General features: G+C 38.4%; 1 protein-coding gene across 1 annotated transcript in view; it reads right to left on the bottom strand.

Annotated features, from left to right (window-relative positions):
* Positions 1–2,762: 2,762 nt before the first annotated feature.
* Positions 2,763–19,170, bottom strand: part of UBE2N (ubiquitin conjugating enzyme E2 N) — a 29,388-nt gene continuing 12,980 nt past the window's right edge. Inside the window, exons 2-4 of the mRNA XM_037513877.2 lie at positions 4,489–4,735; positions 4,157–4,297; positions 2,763–3,485 (exon numbers count right to left, since the gene is read on the bottom strand). Coding sequence (XP_037369774.1) covers positions 3,445–3,485; positions 4,157–4,297; positions 4,489–4,735 — 429 coding nt within the window. The 3' untranslated portion in view covers positions 2,763–3,444. The remainder of the gene's footprint in view (positions 3,486–4,156; positions 4,298–4,488; positions 4,736–19,170) is intronic.

The raw sequence follows: 19,170 nt of genomic DNA, 5'->3' as shown, positions 1-19,170 counted from the left end.
AAATAAACCCTGATATAATTCCTTAAACTAGGTAGCATGCTAAATAGCTAAATGAAATGTTGCCCCCAGCCCCAAAATACATTACTTCAATGAAATATTACATTTTTCTTAAATAGACTGATGAATTAGGTGTCCTTTAATTATGGCATTTTAACTTTTGGCCAGCTTTTCTAAGTAAGGCTGTATTTTTAAACATTTGCAACAAAAACAGATGTGATTAGTCAAAAATTTCCTGAACCTATCAGATAGAAAAATAAAACCAATTCTTAACATTTTCATGGCACCATTTAGTTCCATTAGCTAAAATTGTGTTTATAATGACTTATAGGATACCAGCTTTCCTCTCCACATGCTACTTTAACAGTGCTAAACCATAGCACCTGTGGCTTTTATATATTAATTTGTATTTCAACTTATTTTTAAACATTTCTGAAATTTTGTTACAAGTATGTTCTTGATCTAGAGCAGGGTGTAAGCTCTACATACTTCAGATCTAATATCTTAGCCTCTGAGAGGACCAATGACAAGTAGTGTAGAAGCAAATAACAACAAAGTAAACAACAACATTTAAAAAAATAAACATAAAGCTTTTATCAATGCCTCGGGATTTCAGAGAAGATCCTGAAGGTGCAGAGTTGATTTGTGAGAAGTCACTTCTCAGATTCCTATCCCAGGGTTTAGCACATGCTGTTACCCCTGCCAGAGGTGTCCATCTGGCTTGAATCCAGAATAGCAGCCCCTGCCAAGTATTTCCTTTTGCCATGCAGAGTTGTAACTATTTGTCTGTGTCCCCTCGCTCATTATAAGGTTCACAGGGAAAGCCTTGTGCCAGTCTCATTCACCTTATCATTCCCAACAAGTAGTACAGTGTTGGGCATATAGTAAATATTTCTGTCAAACTGTTTTCTTTAACTTAGAAGTTACAAAAACAAAGGTTTACAAGGAAACAGGACTAAAGGAGCAGGTAGGGTTGGAGGGGATGCTAGTCCAAAGGAAAGTAACTGGACAGGAAGACAATGACAACTATTGAGGGCTGCTGCTCAACTCCTGCCACTGGGTGGCACACACAATGGTGGGTAACATCTGCTGTCAGACCTTCAGATCATCCATTCTAGTTAGCAGATTTCTTGATTCTCATGTGATCTTCCTAAGTTTTAAAAATACTGGCATTAAATTCACAATGTTTTAACCAACCACAGTGTGTCCGCCAAGGAAAGCAGGCCCAAAGCCAGATGTAGCTGCCAGTTTTTGACCTCTGCTTTGATCTTCCGTCTCCCTGAAATCCTAAGAAAGCACACTGGCTCTGGTTTCATACCTTTGGGTTGAGAAAGGAAGTTTTACCAGAACAATGGGGACTTACCAAATTACAAAGAAAAAAATCATGATGCCTTGAAATAAGGAACTCATATATTTGAAATAAAAACTTACTCCATTTCTTTACTTCTATAACTCACAAACTCAGGAAACATCAAAGCCCTATTTTAGGTATTTGTAGTGCAATAGATCTGGAATTTCATACCATGTAAATCACTACCATCTTCTGCAGAACAGTGTCGTTGCAATAAATGTAGCTGAGTTTTAGCTGCTTCAGTTCATTTTGGCCCCAGAATAAAATTCAGTTTCCTTAGATGCAAAATATCCTCTAAACAATCTAAGAATTGTTATAAATAACTTCTATTAATAGTTTTAAATTTACAATATTAGGATTAGTTATGAACAATTTTATTCTGAATTAAACATTTGTTACCAAGCAAACATTTGGAAGGATACCAGTTACCAGTCATCAAAAAACTTTTATATGTTGAAAATGTAATTTTAATAGATAATTTCTTCAACTTACATAAGAGCACAATACACCACATTCTGAAGAAACTCCAGAAGTTACGAGAATAAGAGTGGGGAAAATTCGGTGAGCTACAACATCCATTACCTTCAACTGCAAGAGACAAAGGTGCCAACCAAGCTAACATTTACATACTTATGGCTGGTTACAGTGATGACAATAATAGGAAGACTCAGCAATCAGATATGGAGAGGGATGGGAAAGAATAGTTTTGTGGGAGGAAGAACTCTGTTAATGGAGAAAATTACTGAATATCAAAGAATAAAAGGAGCTCTCATCACAAATACAAGAGGGATGAAAGTAAGAATAACTGAGGATGTGTTCGCTCGAAGAAACCTTTCCGATGACACTTACGCAAGCTGGTTGCTTGAGATTTGCTCATCAGGTCTATAAGAAAGACTCATAAATGCCTCAGCAAATCCCAAATGATTATCAGATTGGTGTTTCCTAATAACACACACCAGTGGAGTTTGCAAACAAGAACTAAGAAAAAGGTCGTAACCCAAATGCCAGACACAAATGTGGCACATATGAAAGTCCTACACAAAGTCTGTCACAGCTGCTGCATTGCTGTGACTCTCCTGTACAGTAATTTTCAAACATTGTGGCAAGACACCAATGATCATCTAACGGTAAGACAAGACAGAAACATTTACTTCAAATTTCTAAGAGGTAAAAAAATGTCAGGTACTGATGCTGTGTGCATGCTCAGAGCCAGCTTTTAAATACTCCATTTAGTGATATCTTTAAACAAATTTGCATCAGTGAAAAGAAACTGGCAAAATCCACCTCTTGCCATTCAACTTGTCAGATGGCGAAGATCAAAACAGAATGTTACCATCAGTTTTAACTTTTAAATACGATTGTCACATTGGGAAAATGAAATAAACACAGTAAAATAAACTGTACAAAGGCAAAGTAGAATAACAAAAAATATTTTACTAAAACATAAGATTTACAGAAGTTTCCAGACAAGCCATACAAAATGGTCACAAGCTTTTTCTTGAAGGGAGGATTCTACACTTGACAGCAAAGTCACAATGTTATTAGTGAGGGCTGTGATGTTTAATGTTCCCATTTTGGTTCAAACAATCAAGCTTGTCCATCTACAGCGTCTAAAGTTAGACTTGGCTAGAGAGGATATTCTAAAGAACTGGTTAGCTGCTTTAAACCAATGCAATTAGATCACCTTAAAAAGGGGGAAAGGAACCCATAAAATTAAAATAAAACTACCCCCCCTCAAAAAAATAATAAAATAAAGAAAACACCCACACCCCCGCAGCTAACCCTGACAACTACCTTCATTCACAGTGCTTTATACTTAAACCATGATGGGGGAAATGAATAAAAGCAGAAAGGGGCCACTGCTTTTAAACGTTTCACAACAATCCAGATGATACTTCTAGCCTCTGCTCATGCTTTACAACAGTGAATCAGGACAAGACATAGATTTGCTAATGTGCATTTAATCACCAAAGGACTGAAGATGTCTGGGCTTTATTCTGTAATGTTTCTAAGACTGTGTCCATTAAATGCAAACAAAAAAGGAAGAAGTCTTGGCAGAACAGGAGAAGTGATGCACACTTGATGATCAGATCGGTTTAAATATTATTCATGGCATATAGCCTAGTCCATGCTCTAGCTGTAGACAAAAACAAACATGCAATTACTATCTTACTTAGTTCAACATTACTTTTCAAACTCTATAAAATGTAAACAAACACTATTAAGTCAATTATGGAAATGACATGCTATTATAATCTCTTAAATGCATGCATTTTCAATAATGTGGATCAGAGGTGAAAGACTAATTACCAAACAGTTGAATGAAATTCAGAAGTTCTATAAAATTCAACAGGATGAAGAATTGTCTAGATACATAATGCTCCCACTAATTCTGTTAAAATCTGTAGCAGGAAGTTTATTGATTCCCATTCCTACAGCCATAAACTGATACATACTTTAATTGAAAGGATTATGAAAACATCTCAAAAGAGTTCAAAGGTTTTCCATTACTTTACACATTGCTAGATGAATAAGAGGCGGCCCATATTTGCTAATCAAATATAGTTCATACCAGAGCCTAAAATCTCTCAATCACAGGTTGTCTAAATTTTAGAGGTAACAGGCCATTAACTGAGATCGAATATTTTTTATTATGAGAAATTTACACACAACGGAAGCAAGATGTCAATTACTCCTTCTGATATATATGTTCCCTTTTTGTTAAGACTTTTGAAAGAAGTTTTTCTGAAAGTAGTACAAATTTATTTTAAAAGTGGAGGTGGAACAGAAGAAATGAATATTGAGTACCTGTTTCTATGGCTTGGGCTTCGTTGGTCTTCCACTGCTCCGCTACATCATTTGCTAATGGATCATCTGGATTGGGAGCACTTAACAAAGCCTGGATCGATAGCAGAACTGTGCGGATCTGCAGTGCTGGAGACCACTTATCTATGAAGGCAACGGGCCCAAAATGATAAAGCATGAAAATATAGCCTAGAAGTGTTGATTTCCCTCCCTCCTATTTCCCTCAGAGGTTTTTTATATAAGGCAAGATCACAATGTTCAGATTCTCAATATGGAATGCTTAAGAGAAAAAGGAGAAATTGTAATAAGCATACAGTGATAAAGAGAACACTTACCTTTCAAAATATCTAAACATATTCTTCCCAACTTGTCTACATTAGGATGATAAATTTTGGTCATGAAACGTACTTTAGGGGCTGCCATTGGGTATTCTTCTGGAAGGAATAGTTCAAGTTTAAAAGTCCCTCCCTCAAAGGGGGAATCCTGGGGGCCAGCAATGACCACATGAAAATAACGGGCGTTGCTTTCATCTGGTTCTGCTTTAATGCCGGGGACTGGTTCTGCCAGCAAACGCTGGGTTTCCTACAACAGAAAAACATAACACATCTGTGAAACAACGTCATTTTGTTAAAACACTAAATAATTACAAATTTCATCTCCTGAAACTGGACATAAGAGAACCTCTAATTTCTTAATGTGTTTTTATTTTAAAAATGCAGAGCTCAAAGACGACCATTTAATTACAATCAGCTAAGTGCGACTACAGGCAAATACTAATGACTTACACCCATTCCAGGCACAAATATCTCTAAATGGTATGATAAAATAAGGGTAATGAAATTGATTCTACACTCCATTAAAGAAAAAATGACAAGGTAGCGAAGGAAGAAAGAGAAAGAAAACAACACTAGGATCAGCACCTCAGTAAATCAACTTGCTAATTTAAACTCTTCTATTCAGACTGTTTAGAAAGTAAAATTAACTATTGATAGTTCTTAAATTCACTGAAAATCTCCCCTCTGAAAAATACAATGGCACGAAGGACAAATAACAAATGCTTAAACACTAAAACAGGGCTAGAGAAACATCTAACCACGCTGATTAGGATTAGTTTCTAAAATTGACAGTAAATCTCGAAGACCTTTACTGATGCTCCCCAATGATCATTTCACTAGTTCTCTTTAGGAAAGAGTCTCCTTCTCTTCCAAATAACATTCTTCCTCTTCTCTCTCTTCCAACCACCAACATCTCTATCCTCACGCTTGGCTGATGACTCTGCTTCCTATTCCTTGAGGAAACAGAAACTTCATAAGCTCCCATGGGAGGAAGCTCCCACGCCCGCATCTGTCTGCCTTCTCTGCTGTTACTACGGATGAAATGTCCTCCTTTGCTCAAGACTAAGCTCTCCTCTTCAGCACTAGATCTCATCTGCTCCTCACCCACTCAAGGGCACGGCCGTCAAATTTCTTTCCTCTCCTGAATCATCAGTTTCCTCCCCTTACTGAGCCTCTCCCCAAACTGTCCAAACTTGCTTTAAGTATTCCTAATAAGGGGAGAAATAGACTTTGAACTCACTCTCTCCAAGGAGCTACTGCTCCCAAACTTGCCTCCTCTTTGAAAGTTATCTATGCTTCCTTACCGCCAATGTCTCCTCCCCACTTCCTATCTTGAACAAAACTGTTCAATCAAGCCCTCACCACTAACCTGTCTGTGGAGGTCACCAATGATTTCCACATTATTGAATCAAATGGCCAGCACTTCATCTTCATCTTACTTGACCTAAATGCAGCTGGTCTGCCTTCCTTACAAGGCCTCATCCAGCTTCCTATAGCCACACTCTCTGGCTCTCTTCCTACTTGCCTGGCAGCAGTCTCCTTGCGAGTTCCCTCTTCCCCAGTACCAGGACTCTGTCTCTGTCTCTACACCTCCACAGTGATCTCATCCAGTTCAATGAATTTAAGTACTAAATATACCCTGGGGCCTTCCTAGTGGCACAGGGGTTAAAGTCTCAGCACTATCAACCTATCACCAGCCACTGCAGCAGGAGTTCTCTCCCCGGCCAGGGAGCAAACCACATGGGGCAGCAGACCTCTCCTGTCTCACCCGTCGCTCCCCTCTGCAGTGTATTTCAGTAGATCTGCCTGTTCTGCTCCCTTCTCTGTCGGAGTAGATCTGCCTGTTCTGCTCCCTTCTCTGGTGAGCCCTCTTACCCCTGCCGCAAATAAATATACTCTGTATATGCTGAAGCCTCCCTAAATTCCTATCACCATACCCCACCCTGACCACTTTGTTCCTGTCAAAGTAATTTGTCTGTAGTTCCTCCACCTGAGAGACATATTTCTACCTCAGGGGTTTTGCACCGGCTCTTCTTTCTCCAAATTTCTATATGGCTCTCTTCCTCAGTTCCTAAAACATTTGTTCAATTTTGTTTTCTAAGTGAAGACTCCACAACTGAAACTGCAAATCCCATTTCCATTCTACCCCACAAACTCCATATTCCTCACTGACTTCTCTCTACAGCACTAAAGTATGGCAAATCTCACTTATTTGATTTGCAATTTGCAGAATGGAAGATCCATAAAGGATCGGTTTGAGTGTGCCATGTCCTCAGCATTTGGAACTATGTCGGGTACTACAGTAGATATTCAATACTCATGGAATTATGAATCCATCTGATGTTATAAAAAACAAGAACTGTAAGAATTTCATCTTCAACATCATTAAAGCAATGTTATTCAGAGTTAGGATGTGCACATTACAAGCAGAAAATAAAAGGATCCATTCAGGTTTGGGAAAGAATGATCTAACTTATATCTATAAATAATTTATTTTTAACCAGAAAAAAAGTTAATATTCAATATACAAACTGACGATAGTATGCGTAGTTTTATATATTAGTAACACATGTTCAACATTTTAAGTAAGCACTGATTAGTCAATAAGTTTATGTGTTAAAACCATAGCCACTGCAATGCCTTCAACACTGTGAGGTTCGCTTTTGCTTTGTTTTAACAGTGGCAGTGCAAGAGGACAAATAAGAAATTGAAATGCTGTAAACTTCTCTTAGCAAACTTCTTTAGGTTCAAAATAAAAACATTTTTAGAGTTTAATGCGCTCATGAGTAACAATGAAGTCTTCCGTCATAGAAAGTCCTTCAAAATGTAATTAGGACATAGAGGTTGGTCCTCCCCTTTAGAGGGAAAAGAAGAGAAATTAAGGATGAAAAGGTAAGAGTAAAGGAATGAGAAATGTACTGAAAGGTAATATTCCCTGAACTCTGACCTCTCTTCACCTCTATCCTCCTTTTCCTTCATATTTTTAGAAAGGTCTTCATATTTTTAGAAAGCCATAAAGAGGGAGAAGGGGAGGGAGAGAATGCTGGGGTCCAACAGCCACAAACAAACACCCTAGTTACACAAAACAGTAGCAGCTCTATCCAAAGCTATAAAAAGCTTCCAGAAGGGCCTCCAAGATCATATCCCCAAGCAGCTGCAAAGCCACTCCTAGTGAGACAGATAATGTATTTTCTCATTCTTCAATTCATCCTCAAAACCAATTTTTCTAAAGAATGTACATGTTAAATTGAATGTACATGTTAAAGAATGTACATGTGGCCTGATCAATTGAAAGACTTAATCAGAACACATTCTAGAAAAAGCCTCTAGGTGTAGAAACTTTTTTGAAATAATTTTTACATGTTTTCAAGTTTTAATGGGTTTTGAGACAATGAACATATGCTAAATGTCTAACTACACTGTGTTAGACAATTATGAGGTAAAAAATAAAAGCCATGAACAAGTCTCTGATATTAGGGAGTAAAAGTCTTAGTCACAAAAGTTTGTGTTAATTCCTTTCCCTAAAAAGGCAAAATGTGTAGGAAATAAAATCCTGCTACCACTAACATGGTTAACTGTAAAACAAACACCTTCCAGTTTTATATTTTCTACTACTCTTTCGCAGACAGAAAAGTAAAGTGTGATTTCTTCAAGTCTAGAAGTAAAGTAGGTTCAAATTCCCACTGCATTACTCAGTTAACCATGTTGTTTGAGGAAGTAACTTACATTGTGCTGAGCCTGTTTCCTCCTCTATATAGTTAATATTATTTCTCACTAGAGTTACTCTGAACATCACATAGCATTGTGAAAAGACTTGAGAAAAAACACTGTCTGAGGCCATAGTCATATACAGTCAACTCAAAATGAATATAGATATTTACACTGCAAGAAATTTAGGTGTCAAGGAAACTTATTTTACAGAATGTGTGTAATAGTTCATGCTAAATGAACACAATGATTTGTTGTGATCCTCAAAAGAGCTATTGGGACTTCAGCACATCCCAGAATTACACCAAGGTAAACTATAACACTTAACATTCTGTGAAGTTGGGCCTCCCCGGTGGCGCAGCGGGTTGAGCGCAGTGCTGTGAAGCTGTCTGCAGACTTTGTAGCATGGGTTCAATTCCCAGCCAGCCAGGGAGAAACCCACATGGCGTGGCAGACCTCTCCTGCCTCACCCACTGCTCCCTTCAGCAGTGTCGTCGGACCGTCTGCCTGTTCTGCTCCCGGCTCTGGTGAATTCTCTCACCCTCCCATGCTTCTGACTGTACCCTAGTTCTTGTATAAATAAATAAATCTTTAAAATAAAAAAAAAAAATTCTGAGAACTTAACTCTATCAATCAGGACTTTCCCCATTTGTAATTTTAATAATCACCTGTGCTCACTATGAAGCAAGCTAAGACGATATACACATTCTATGAAGTAATGATTATACTGTATACAGCAACAATTTAAATAATAAACAGTACTCTCAGCAAACGAGTGGTAATTTGTATGTGAGAAAAGTCAGTCCAACTAGTAATTATCGACATATATATATATATATATATACACTTATCTTAACGCATCATACCTATAGCCATTAGGTTTTCCCCACTTAGAATCCTCTCTGAAATATGAAATTGCAGTGAATAATAATGCCAGGATGGATTTTTTAGCTCATCTTCCCAAGAGTTGCCTATCTGGTTATACTCAAATCTCATCAGTTTTGCTATCACAAAAATAAGTCATGAAATTGATAGATGCCTCAAAGATGTATATGCCAGCTACACCTACCCCTCACATCTTTAAGTGATTTTAAAATATTAACAAAATATTCCTTCCTTTCTATTACTAAAAAAGCAAGTATCAATTCTTTTTCAAAATATTACCAATGAAATTTGAGTGTCATACCCCAAAACCATTTTATCCAAGAACTATGTGGTTTTTACTATACAATTTTGCATAACAATGAATTTTAGGAATGTATATATTTCTCACAGGCCTGACTGTATGTATTCTAGCTGTGATTAGAAACAGAATTGAAGTTGTACTCAATGTCCTTACTACAAAACCTTAGAAATCATAAGGTCAGCAGAAGGTAGACCATGACAAAAATGGTCAATGAATGCTCTTCTTCCTAACTATGCTAGTGCTATTTGTGGCACATACGTAATTTTAAACTTTCTAGTAGCTACAATAAAATGTAAAAAGAAACAGGTCAAATTAATTTCAATATTTAACTGAGCTAGTATCATTTCATCATGTGGCCAATATAAAAATTATTCACAATTTTTTTCCATACTAAGTCCTCAAAATCCAGTGTGTAATTTACATTGACAGCTATTCAAACTAGTCACATTTCAACTGCTTTTGACAGCCATGTGAGGCCAGTACCAACCACATGGGATGCTGTAACACAAAACAACTCTGCTATAATGATGTTATTTACAGGTCATTAAAGAATAATCCAACTTGGAGCCTCCCAGTTACAAAAGGGTTAAGTTAAGTCAGCGCTATGAAGCTGTCAGCAGCCACTGCAGCATGACCTCGATCCCAGACAGGAAGCTAACCCACATGGTGCAGCAGACCTCTCCTGTCTTGCTGGCTGCTCCCTTCAGCAGTGTATTTCAGTCAATCCGCCTGTTCTGCTCCCCACTCTGTCTCTGATGAATCCTCTCATCTTCTCCCCTCTTCCCACTGCACCTCTGGCAAAAAAAAGAATCTAACTTATTTTATAATGTGAGTTAAATTTGATAGAGAAACTTTACAACATCATTATTTTCCCCTTTTAGAATTCTATACAAAAAGTAACATGAGATACCTGGACTCAATGACAGGAAGTGTTGTTTGCAAGTCACAAGATTATGACCTTTACAGTCTACAACACCCCCTAGTGGACAAGAGAAATATCCACTTATTTTAATTCCTTTTCCTTTACAAATGAAAAACTAGTCACTCACAAAAAGTTATTAATTTTATCCTAATTTGCTAAGTTTTAAAAAGATTGCTTATTGTAAAGTCAGATGAGAAAACCGACTCTCGAAGCAGACTCCTTCCTCTTTTCCTCCCTCTACTGCCCACACACTTAACCCTCAAGATTTCTTAGGGGTAAGATTCAGAGAAGGAAAAATAGAGGAAGCTGTTTCAAAGGCTCCAAATATCAATGACTAAATCTTAGAAGATTTCAGCCTAAAAAGTTTTATTTCCAGTTAGACTGATAACAGAAAAAGCACTCTGTACTCCATTTCAAATAATCTGTAAGAGATGAGATGGGATGATCTGGGATGGAAATCCCTAAAATTCTAATTTTCCCCCACAACCCAAGACCAGATCAATACTTCTGTAAATTTGGTGAAAAGAATGGAAACTTGGGAGCCAGAGAGGGACTTCTAAAAGGTCAAATGTACTTGACCAAACTGTTTCTCAAGGTCTGAATTAATCTGAAAGTCCCCTGTGCACTACCCACCACTTCTCTACTATTATTAGCAGTTAACTGTTGGTTTTACTTCTCAGATCTTAAACTATTTGAAGACAGGCATTCCAGCTAGCAAATGGTGGTGGTAAGTGCTAAAAACATGCTTGTTTAGTGAATTAATCTAATACATGTACCACACAAAGCCGATAAGGATTACTATACCTGCTGTGTTAGCAACTTCCACTCTCAGGAACAGCATTTAAGATTATTCTTCTCACTGACAATAGACAAAAATCTTAAAACCCTAACAACAAACTGTCCCCTCCATCGAGGAAACTGTTAGGCTGAATGCTATGATTTCCTTGTTTATCACCATTCCTTTGCTTCATTAATCACAGCAGGCCTGTAAGCCCCATAAAGCAAGGACTTTATGCAATTATCGACCACTGTTCCCAGATAGGCAAAGAACCAGGAAAAGGTCGAGTAAAATTAAAAATTATCAATAATCATCAAATACTGATGTAAGTGCTCTAGGTCTATTAGCTCATTTAATCTTCAGACCCATTTTACAAGTAAGGAAAAGGGACCAACGGTGACCACTTACAGTATAACCAAAGCCAGTAAGTGGTAAAGTCAAAATATAAATCCAGGCTGCTGGGCTCCCTAATCAGTCTAGCTGCAGAATTTGTTTACTTAATCTCAATAGTATATAGAAAGACAATTAACAATATGAGCAGTAAATGTCAAGTGTTTGGCAGAACAGTAAATAGTACAGAAGTTAAAGAAGGGCTATCTTCAGTCCACCATATTCATAAAAGAATGCTTCAAGAACAAGACAAATGTAAGCCATAATGTCATTTTTTTTTTATTTTTGGAACTGACATCTGAATAATATAGTCTTACTTGCTAAATAAAGTAGGAAAAACCTGCTTTACTGGATTGAAAATTTGCTGTATAGTAAACCTGGAATTACCTATTACACTATAAACCCTTCTGCCTATTGTTGATAGTGCATGAAACTATCACTCTGAAATGTTGTAACTTAGAAATATGAATATACTAGCAATGGTTTGCTTATTTTGTACATGGCATCATGGTATCAACCAACTAAAAGGAAGAGTAAAACAGAGTGCCTTGCTAGGAACTTATTGTGAATATAAAACATTAAAAAAGTCTTTTTTTGAAAGATGTATTTGAGAACAGGTCTGTCTAGGTCTTAGAGAAGACAGGTGTTGAGTCAGGGATACCACCTGAACAATGGAATTAGAATGCGGGCATATTATGTTCATTTCTGAAGACATTTTAAAGGTTCATTGGAAAGATGAGAGCTTTATGTCTCCATTTTTTCCCCTCTGTTTTTGGAAAGATTTCTAAATGTTAGCATCACAGTTCAAGACAGTGTCAACTACACCTTCATAAAACACTCCTAAAGTTCTTAGGGGTAAAAATGTCCTCTGAATACCTAGGGCTGTAATTAGCAGGGTCACGACAGCTAAGACTCCATTTTCTCTCGGTTTCTGATTTCGTGGATGAATTAATACCTCACTGCCTGGACTTTCCTCAGCACAGACTCACAAAACTTAAAAAAAACAAGTCTATAGTTATTAGAATAATGTCACTGTCTTTCTGTCCTAATGAATTCTGAATCTTGTATGATCTGACAGTTATGCCTCAGAACCCAGGATGAAGATCTGGCTTAGCAACACTTTACTGAAACTGCTGTTGTGCCACGATCCTTAGAGCACTGTTTACAAAGATCCATCAAACAGTCCTAACCTGCAAGCTAGAGTGTCGGCCACTACTATGTGTGACTTACTCAACTCTTTTCCTAGATCACCAGTTTCTTCAAATTCCGAATGAGGAAATCACAAGAAATATAAGTGTTAAATGCCCAAGGACCCCACTCTCATAGGGAAGGCCCATGCTTACAGAAACAGAAGAGACAGATGGAAGCACAGCAGCTGAAATTTTTGATGAGGCACAAATAAAAACAAGTTACAGTTGGTTCAGATTTACGTTTTCAACCAAATTGTGCCACTGACATAATTTTGCCCAAAATCTGCAACACCGGAAAGGACAAATTAGTTTTTTTCACATACTGTATATACACTCACAGACAGCCGTTCTCGTCCCCTGCCCGCAATAAGCATCCTTGAACAAGTCTGCCACATTCCACAACTCTAGGAGATGATTACTGACATCATCTTTGGTCTGAATGGCACCCCTGGAAATTATGTAATGCAAGACCCCAAGTAATTTGGATTAAAGAACAAGAGGTTAGCAGTCATAACTCTAGTTATGGCGAGCAGCCATGCACTCTAGTACATGCGAGTGACCTAGTCAAAACATTCCATCCATTTTCCTAATGTGCTTTAAAATATCCCCCACTTCAGAGGATTACATTTAATGTTATCTATTTTGTGGGACTAATACATAAATGAAAATAGTTTCTTACTGGAAAGACATTCATTCTTTTTAGATTTATGGTGAATGAGTATGAAGTATGTTTTCTCACAAAAATGAAAAAACAGTATTAACACAAAATAAGGCTCGGTATTATGTTTAGCTCTGTTCTCTGCACTCTGACCCTCCCAACAACCCTAGAGCTAGTATATGAAGCAGATAAACAGGCAAAGAGGCCAAATGAGGTTGTCAAGCTAGTATTGCCAGAGTTAGCAATGAAGTCCAGAGAACCTGGTCACAGATTCTATGCTTATACCACACATGCCTCATTGAAAGATCACATCATTTTTTTTTTTAAATATTAAATTTTATTTTTATATTCCCCCATACAATTGCAAACGCCCCATTCTGAACCCAATCCTTCCCCTCCCGCCCCCCACCCCCCAAAAAGTGTCTCTGGTTCATAGTTTTTTGTTGATTTTGATTTTCACTTTCTTATATTCATTTTCCTGGTCCCTTATTTAAGTTTTCTAGATTCCTGCTATGAGTGAGACCATCCGGTATTTTTCTTTTTCTTTTTGGCTTATTTCGCTGAGCATGATCCCTTCCAGTGCCATCCATGTTGCTGCAAATTGCATGTGTTTATCTTTTTTGAATGCTGAGTAATATTCCATGGTGTATATGTACCACATCTTCTTGATCCAGTCATCTATTTTTGGGCATTTGGGCTGTTTCCAAAGCTTAGCTATTGTAAACAGTGCTGCTATAAACATAGGAGTGCAGGTGCTCTTTGGAATTGATGTTTCTGTGTCCTTTGGGTAAATACCTAGGAGTGGAATTGCTGGATCATATGGAAGCTCTATGTTTAGTAGGTCCAGAAATCTCTACACAGCTCTCCATAGTGGTTGGACCAGTTTGCACTCCCACCAACAGTGCACAAGAGTTCCTTTTTCTCCACATCCTCGCCAGCATTTGTTGTTGCTAGTTTTTTTAATATGTGCCATTCTCACTGGTGTGAGATGGTATCTCATGGTAGTTTTGATTTGCATTTCCCTGATTGCAAGTGATGTTGAACATTTTTTCATATGCCTGTTGGCCATTTGCATTTCCTCTTCAGAGAAGTTTCTTTTTAGCTCTTCTGCCCATTTTTTGACTGGATTATTTTCTTTGTTGTTGCTGAGTCTCATCAGCTCTTTGCAGATTTTTGTGAAGATCACATCATTTTGATCTTGAGAACTAGAAAGCAGAGCTAAGTCATTTAAGCAACAAACATTATTTTGGTCCTAAAAGGAGAATTGCTACTACTATGAAAGTTAAGTCAATTTAGAGGTAAGCAACTGACTAGATGCTACTGAAGATTGTTAGAAAGTAGGGAGGCACTCACCACCTATCTTTCCAACCACAGTGGATCCTAGAGGTCAAGGCCCCAGTCTAATGTTTGCAGCCTTAACACTGAGCACCACAGAGTGTCTCACATTCCAAACCAGTTAACAAACAGATCTAACTTCTACTGAGTTCAACTCCACAGAGGAAAGAAATACACTGAGAACTTCCAAATGTTAGGCTTAAGGCTTTCAGGAGTCAGATAATGGCGGTACATGGCAGGATAAATAGGCCTTTTAAAATTCCAAGCCCAAAATTTTCACACTCATACTTAGGCTCAAACTTTCTCTACAAGGATCAAGTAAGTACTAACCACAGTGGTAGCAGGCCTCACTTTTTTTTTTTTTTTTTTAAGATATTTATTTTGGGGACTCCCTGGTGGCACAGGGATTAAGATCTCAGCACTATGAAGCTATCACCAGCCACTACAGCATGAGTTTTATCCCAGGTCAGGGAGCTAACCCACATGGCGCAGCAGACCTCTCCTTCTTGCCTGCTGCTCCCCTCAGCAGTGTGTTTCAGTCAGTCTGCCTGTTCTGTTCCCCACTCTGCCTCTGGTGAATCCTCACCCCCTGCACCTCTGACCTATACCCTAGTTCTTATATGCATGAATTAATAAAAATAAATCTCTATATTTGTATGACATTTGTCAGTGAGTATGCTTTTGCTGAATTTATAACATTTGCAAGTAGCATTTAACCAAAAAAGAAGAAAAAATGTGTTTTAAATAAAATCACTAAAGGAAACTGAATAAACATTAGGAAAACCCAATTTTAAAAGTGACAGTATCTTACTTTTAAGACATTCCTTAAAATTTAGAAGAGACAACGATTTTTAAAAAAGGTATTAAGTGTGGTAGAGAAAACTGGCTCTCATATTTGGCTGGGGGAACTACAAACTCGTCCAACCTCTAACAATTCCACCTCCTGGAATTCATCCTAAGGAAAAACTGTGGATGTGCTCAAAAGTAGATGATCACATCGGTCTACAGGGGGAAAAAACACCATAGAAAAATATTTCTTCTATATAAAGCAAAAACACCAGTATATTTTAATTAAGTGTTGGGCTGAGGAGATGGAATGTTCTAAAACTGAGATGGTATTTTCACAGCTGTATACATCTACCAAAATTTAAATTGTACACTTAAAATGCTGTACTTGACAGTACATAAGCCATAAACCTTATAAAATTAAAAGGTTAAAAAAAATGTATAATGCACATCTTGAGCTTACTCGAGTCAGGAATTGAGTCAATTTCCAGAGTCAGGACACTTTATTCACCTTGGGTACTTGAAATTTGGGGCCAGGAGTTACACTGTTTGACCAGGCATCAGAGAATGTGAGAAATGGAGCAAAACAGGAGTAAAGAAGTAAGAATTGGCAGTAAACTCCTGATAAAAATCACTTAAGCTTGCAAAATGCTTCAATTAGTGGGGTTCTTTTGTGGAAACTCTTCAAAGGGCCAAGCTATAAACAGCATGACAACCTGGAAGCCCAGACAAAAGGAAACCCCAACACTTTAAAGTGATAAATGGCTGAACCCTGGGCAAGACATTGAACTTTCAGAAGTTAAGGGATTGGAAAGTTATGATAAATTTAATTAGAACTTCAAGATACAGGGATCAACACTGAATCCTTAAAGATGCCTTGGATTTTCACATCACTGTTCCATTTAATCCCCAGAACCACATCTGAAAACATTTTACAGAAACGTGCAGAGAAACCTATCAAGTGCAAGAACATAGGAGCCCACTCTCCAGTCAAGGGCTCTTTCACACTTCACAGCTAGAACTTGGAATCCTCAGCGTCCTGCAGCACTTTACACCGATGCATTCATGTTAGACAAATGACAAAGAGTTCTAACCAAAGGTGTATCAGAGTTAAAAATGGAAAGCGTTTCTGAATTTGTTCCCATAATATATGAAGATCTGAAGGTGTCCTCAGAGCTGATGCAAAGAGAGGCTCCAAGGATAAGGGAAAAAGTAAACTCTTCAGTTACCATTTGCCTGTCTTCCTGGGCATGTTCTCGCTCGAATCTGTCCCCTAGCAAACCTGGCACAGTTCTGATTTCCCTGAGGACTGGAGGGAAGGGATGGCACAATAAAACCGGAAAAAATCAACTGACGTGGGGCACAAGTATTCGCCACAGTATGGAATGCTTACTTAAAAAATAACCTGACAGTCAAAAAGAGGAATGGGAGTCCTGTCCCTGAGCTTAATCAAATCAAAAACATTTTTTAAAGACCTTATAAAATCCCTCATTCTACAGGACTGAAGTCAAGTACTGCCACATCTCAAGGGCTTCCTGCCCTTCCCTATCTATCCTAGGCTGGGCCAGAGGTGAGGCAGCTTTCTATCTTTAAAGTCTCTACACCGGAAAACTGGTATGCCAGATATAGTCTCTCACTCAGCCCTTTTATACTCTGTGACTCTGGAGGTGGGATGCTGCAAACCACATTTCTTCTTTCCCAGAGATTTCCTGTTAAAACTCTGCAGATGTCGGGGTGCTAATGGGAAACTTCAAGAGAGGACCGGCCTCTTCCTGGTATTCTAGTCTATTTAAGGTGCCTATGAGCATCCCAGCATCCAATAGCACATTCTTCCAATCTGCAATTTAGCCAACACTGAAAGAAGCAGCTCAATCACATCTTTCCAGGGAGGGCCAGACTCTCTTCCAAAGTCTATATCCCAGGGCCGCCCTAGTGGCTCAAGGAGTTAAGACACAACCTATGGGGCCTCCCCGGTGGCACAGCGGTTGAGTGCTGGGCTGCGAAGCTGCCAGCAGCCTCTGCAGCGCTGGTTCGATCCCCGGCTGCTGGGGAGGGTCCCACATGGCGCGCAGACCTCTCCTGCCGCCCGCTGCTCCCCTCAGCAGTGTACTTCGGTCCTTCTGCCTGTTCTGCTCCCCACTCTGGCTCTGGTGAATTCTCTCACCTCCCCTGCTTCTGATTGTACCCAGTGCTTGCATAAATAAATAAATAAATCTTTAAAAAAAAAAAAAAAACACAACCTATGAAGCTACCTACATAGAGTAGCAGGCCTCTCCTGACTTGCCCACTGCTCCCCTCAGCAGTATATTTCAGTAAATCCACCTGTTCTGCTCCCCACTCTGTCTCTGGTGAATCCTCTCACCCCCCATACCTCTGGCCTGTACCCCAGTTCTTGTGTGCATAAAAAAAAATAATGAAGTCTATATCCCATCTGGGAATCCTCCCCAGTGTCTAATATTTAGTAATTTTAATCTGTCCTCCCCGCCCACTGGCCCCGAATTAGGAGTTGTAGTTTCTTCTCAGAGTTACATGTCCACAATAATTCAAAGTTCTGTTTTTACCCCTTCGGTCACCTAAGTACAACTTTGTACATGACAGCTCCGGTCTGTTCAAAAAGCTGCCAGAGTAAGGATAAGCCCAGCTGCCTGCACACCACCTAGTACCTTACTTTCCTCTTGGCCTCCATTCAGTAGAGGATACAAAGGACTGCTGGGTAGTGGAAAGGCAGATGTGCTAGTTAAGAAAATGCCAACCCTAGAGGTTGCCATGCAAGTACACAAGTGTTCCCAACTGTCTGGAAGTCCCTTTACTTGAAATAGGCAAAGCCATACTGACCTTATCCAAAACTAGAAAATAAGCAAATTCAGGACCTCAAAGGTAGTTTATTGGTATCAGTAAATTTCACAGAAGTCAGGCCTAACCCAATACCACTCTTTCTTCACCTATCAAAGCAGCAAACTTCAGCTAGAACAGATAATATGCTTCAATTAAGCGACACCCAAGTGTAAATAACCCAAATAGAATTTCATAATCCAGGAAAATTTTTGAGACTCCCAACCATCATACAACCAATTTCTCCCCAACCACCCTTCTCCAGTATCCTTGATGAAAGATTTAGGGTCCAGCAATTCTTCACACAACTTAAGTAATACTTTGAGGTAACACCTTCCCATATCTGGAAGTCAATAAATCTAAAATGTAGGCTGGAAAAGTCAAGATTAAGGAAGAAGACATTATCTGGGATCTTCCCTGCAGAATATAGAAATCTTCTTTCTTACTTCCACTATAAAATTTTTTCAATAGAAATGTGACAAGAATTGAGGAGCAAAATGGGCAATATTTCTGTTGTTGACAAGTTACCACATTTTTCAAAGCACTTGCTACCCAACATCAGTTGTATGACTAATATAAAAAAAGGAACATGTATAATTTTATAATTGTAAAGCGCATCTTTGGAATTGAAATGCATCATTTGTTGGTGCTTTAAGAAGATACATCATTTTTTCTTAAACCATAATTGGCTTGATGAGTCAATTCAAAAAATAAAGTAGCACTTTGAAGTGAAGAGGTACTTGTGTGCATTCTGAGCATATTAACATTGCTGTAATTTGGCTACTCATAAAAGGGAACATGCGTGATTTTCTTCCTTTTCATTGAGAGTAGACCTAAATATTCCTTAATACACACCCTGTGAGGCACAGCAAGTAAATGCCTGCTCACTAACAACCA

This window comes from Talpa occidentalis, unplaced genomic scaffold (assembly GCF_014898055.3).
Source record: "Talpa occidentalis isolate TD23 unplaced genomic scaffold, MPIMG_talOcc4v2.1 talOcc4.16, whole genome shotgun sequence".
Classification (NCBI taxonomy): domain Eukaryota; kingdom Metazoa; phylum Chordata; class Mammalia; order Eulipotyphla; family Talpidae; genus Talpa; species Talpa occidentalis.
The sequence above is the reverse complement of the archived record's forward strand: the minus strand, read 5'-3'. Positions and strand labels throughout refer to the sequence as shown.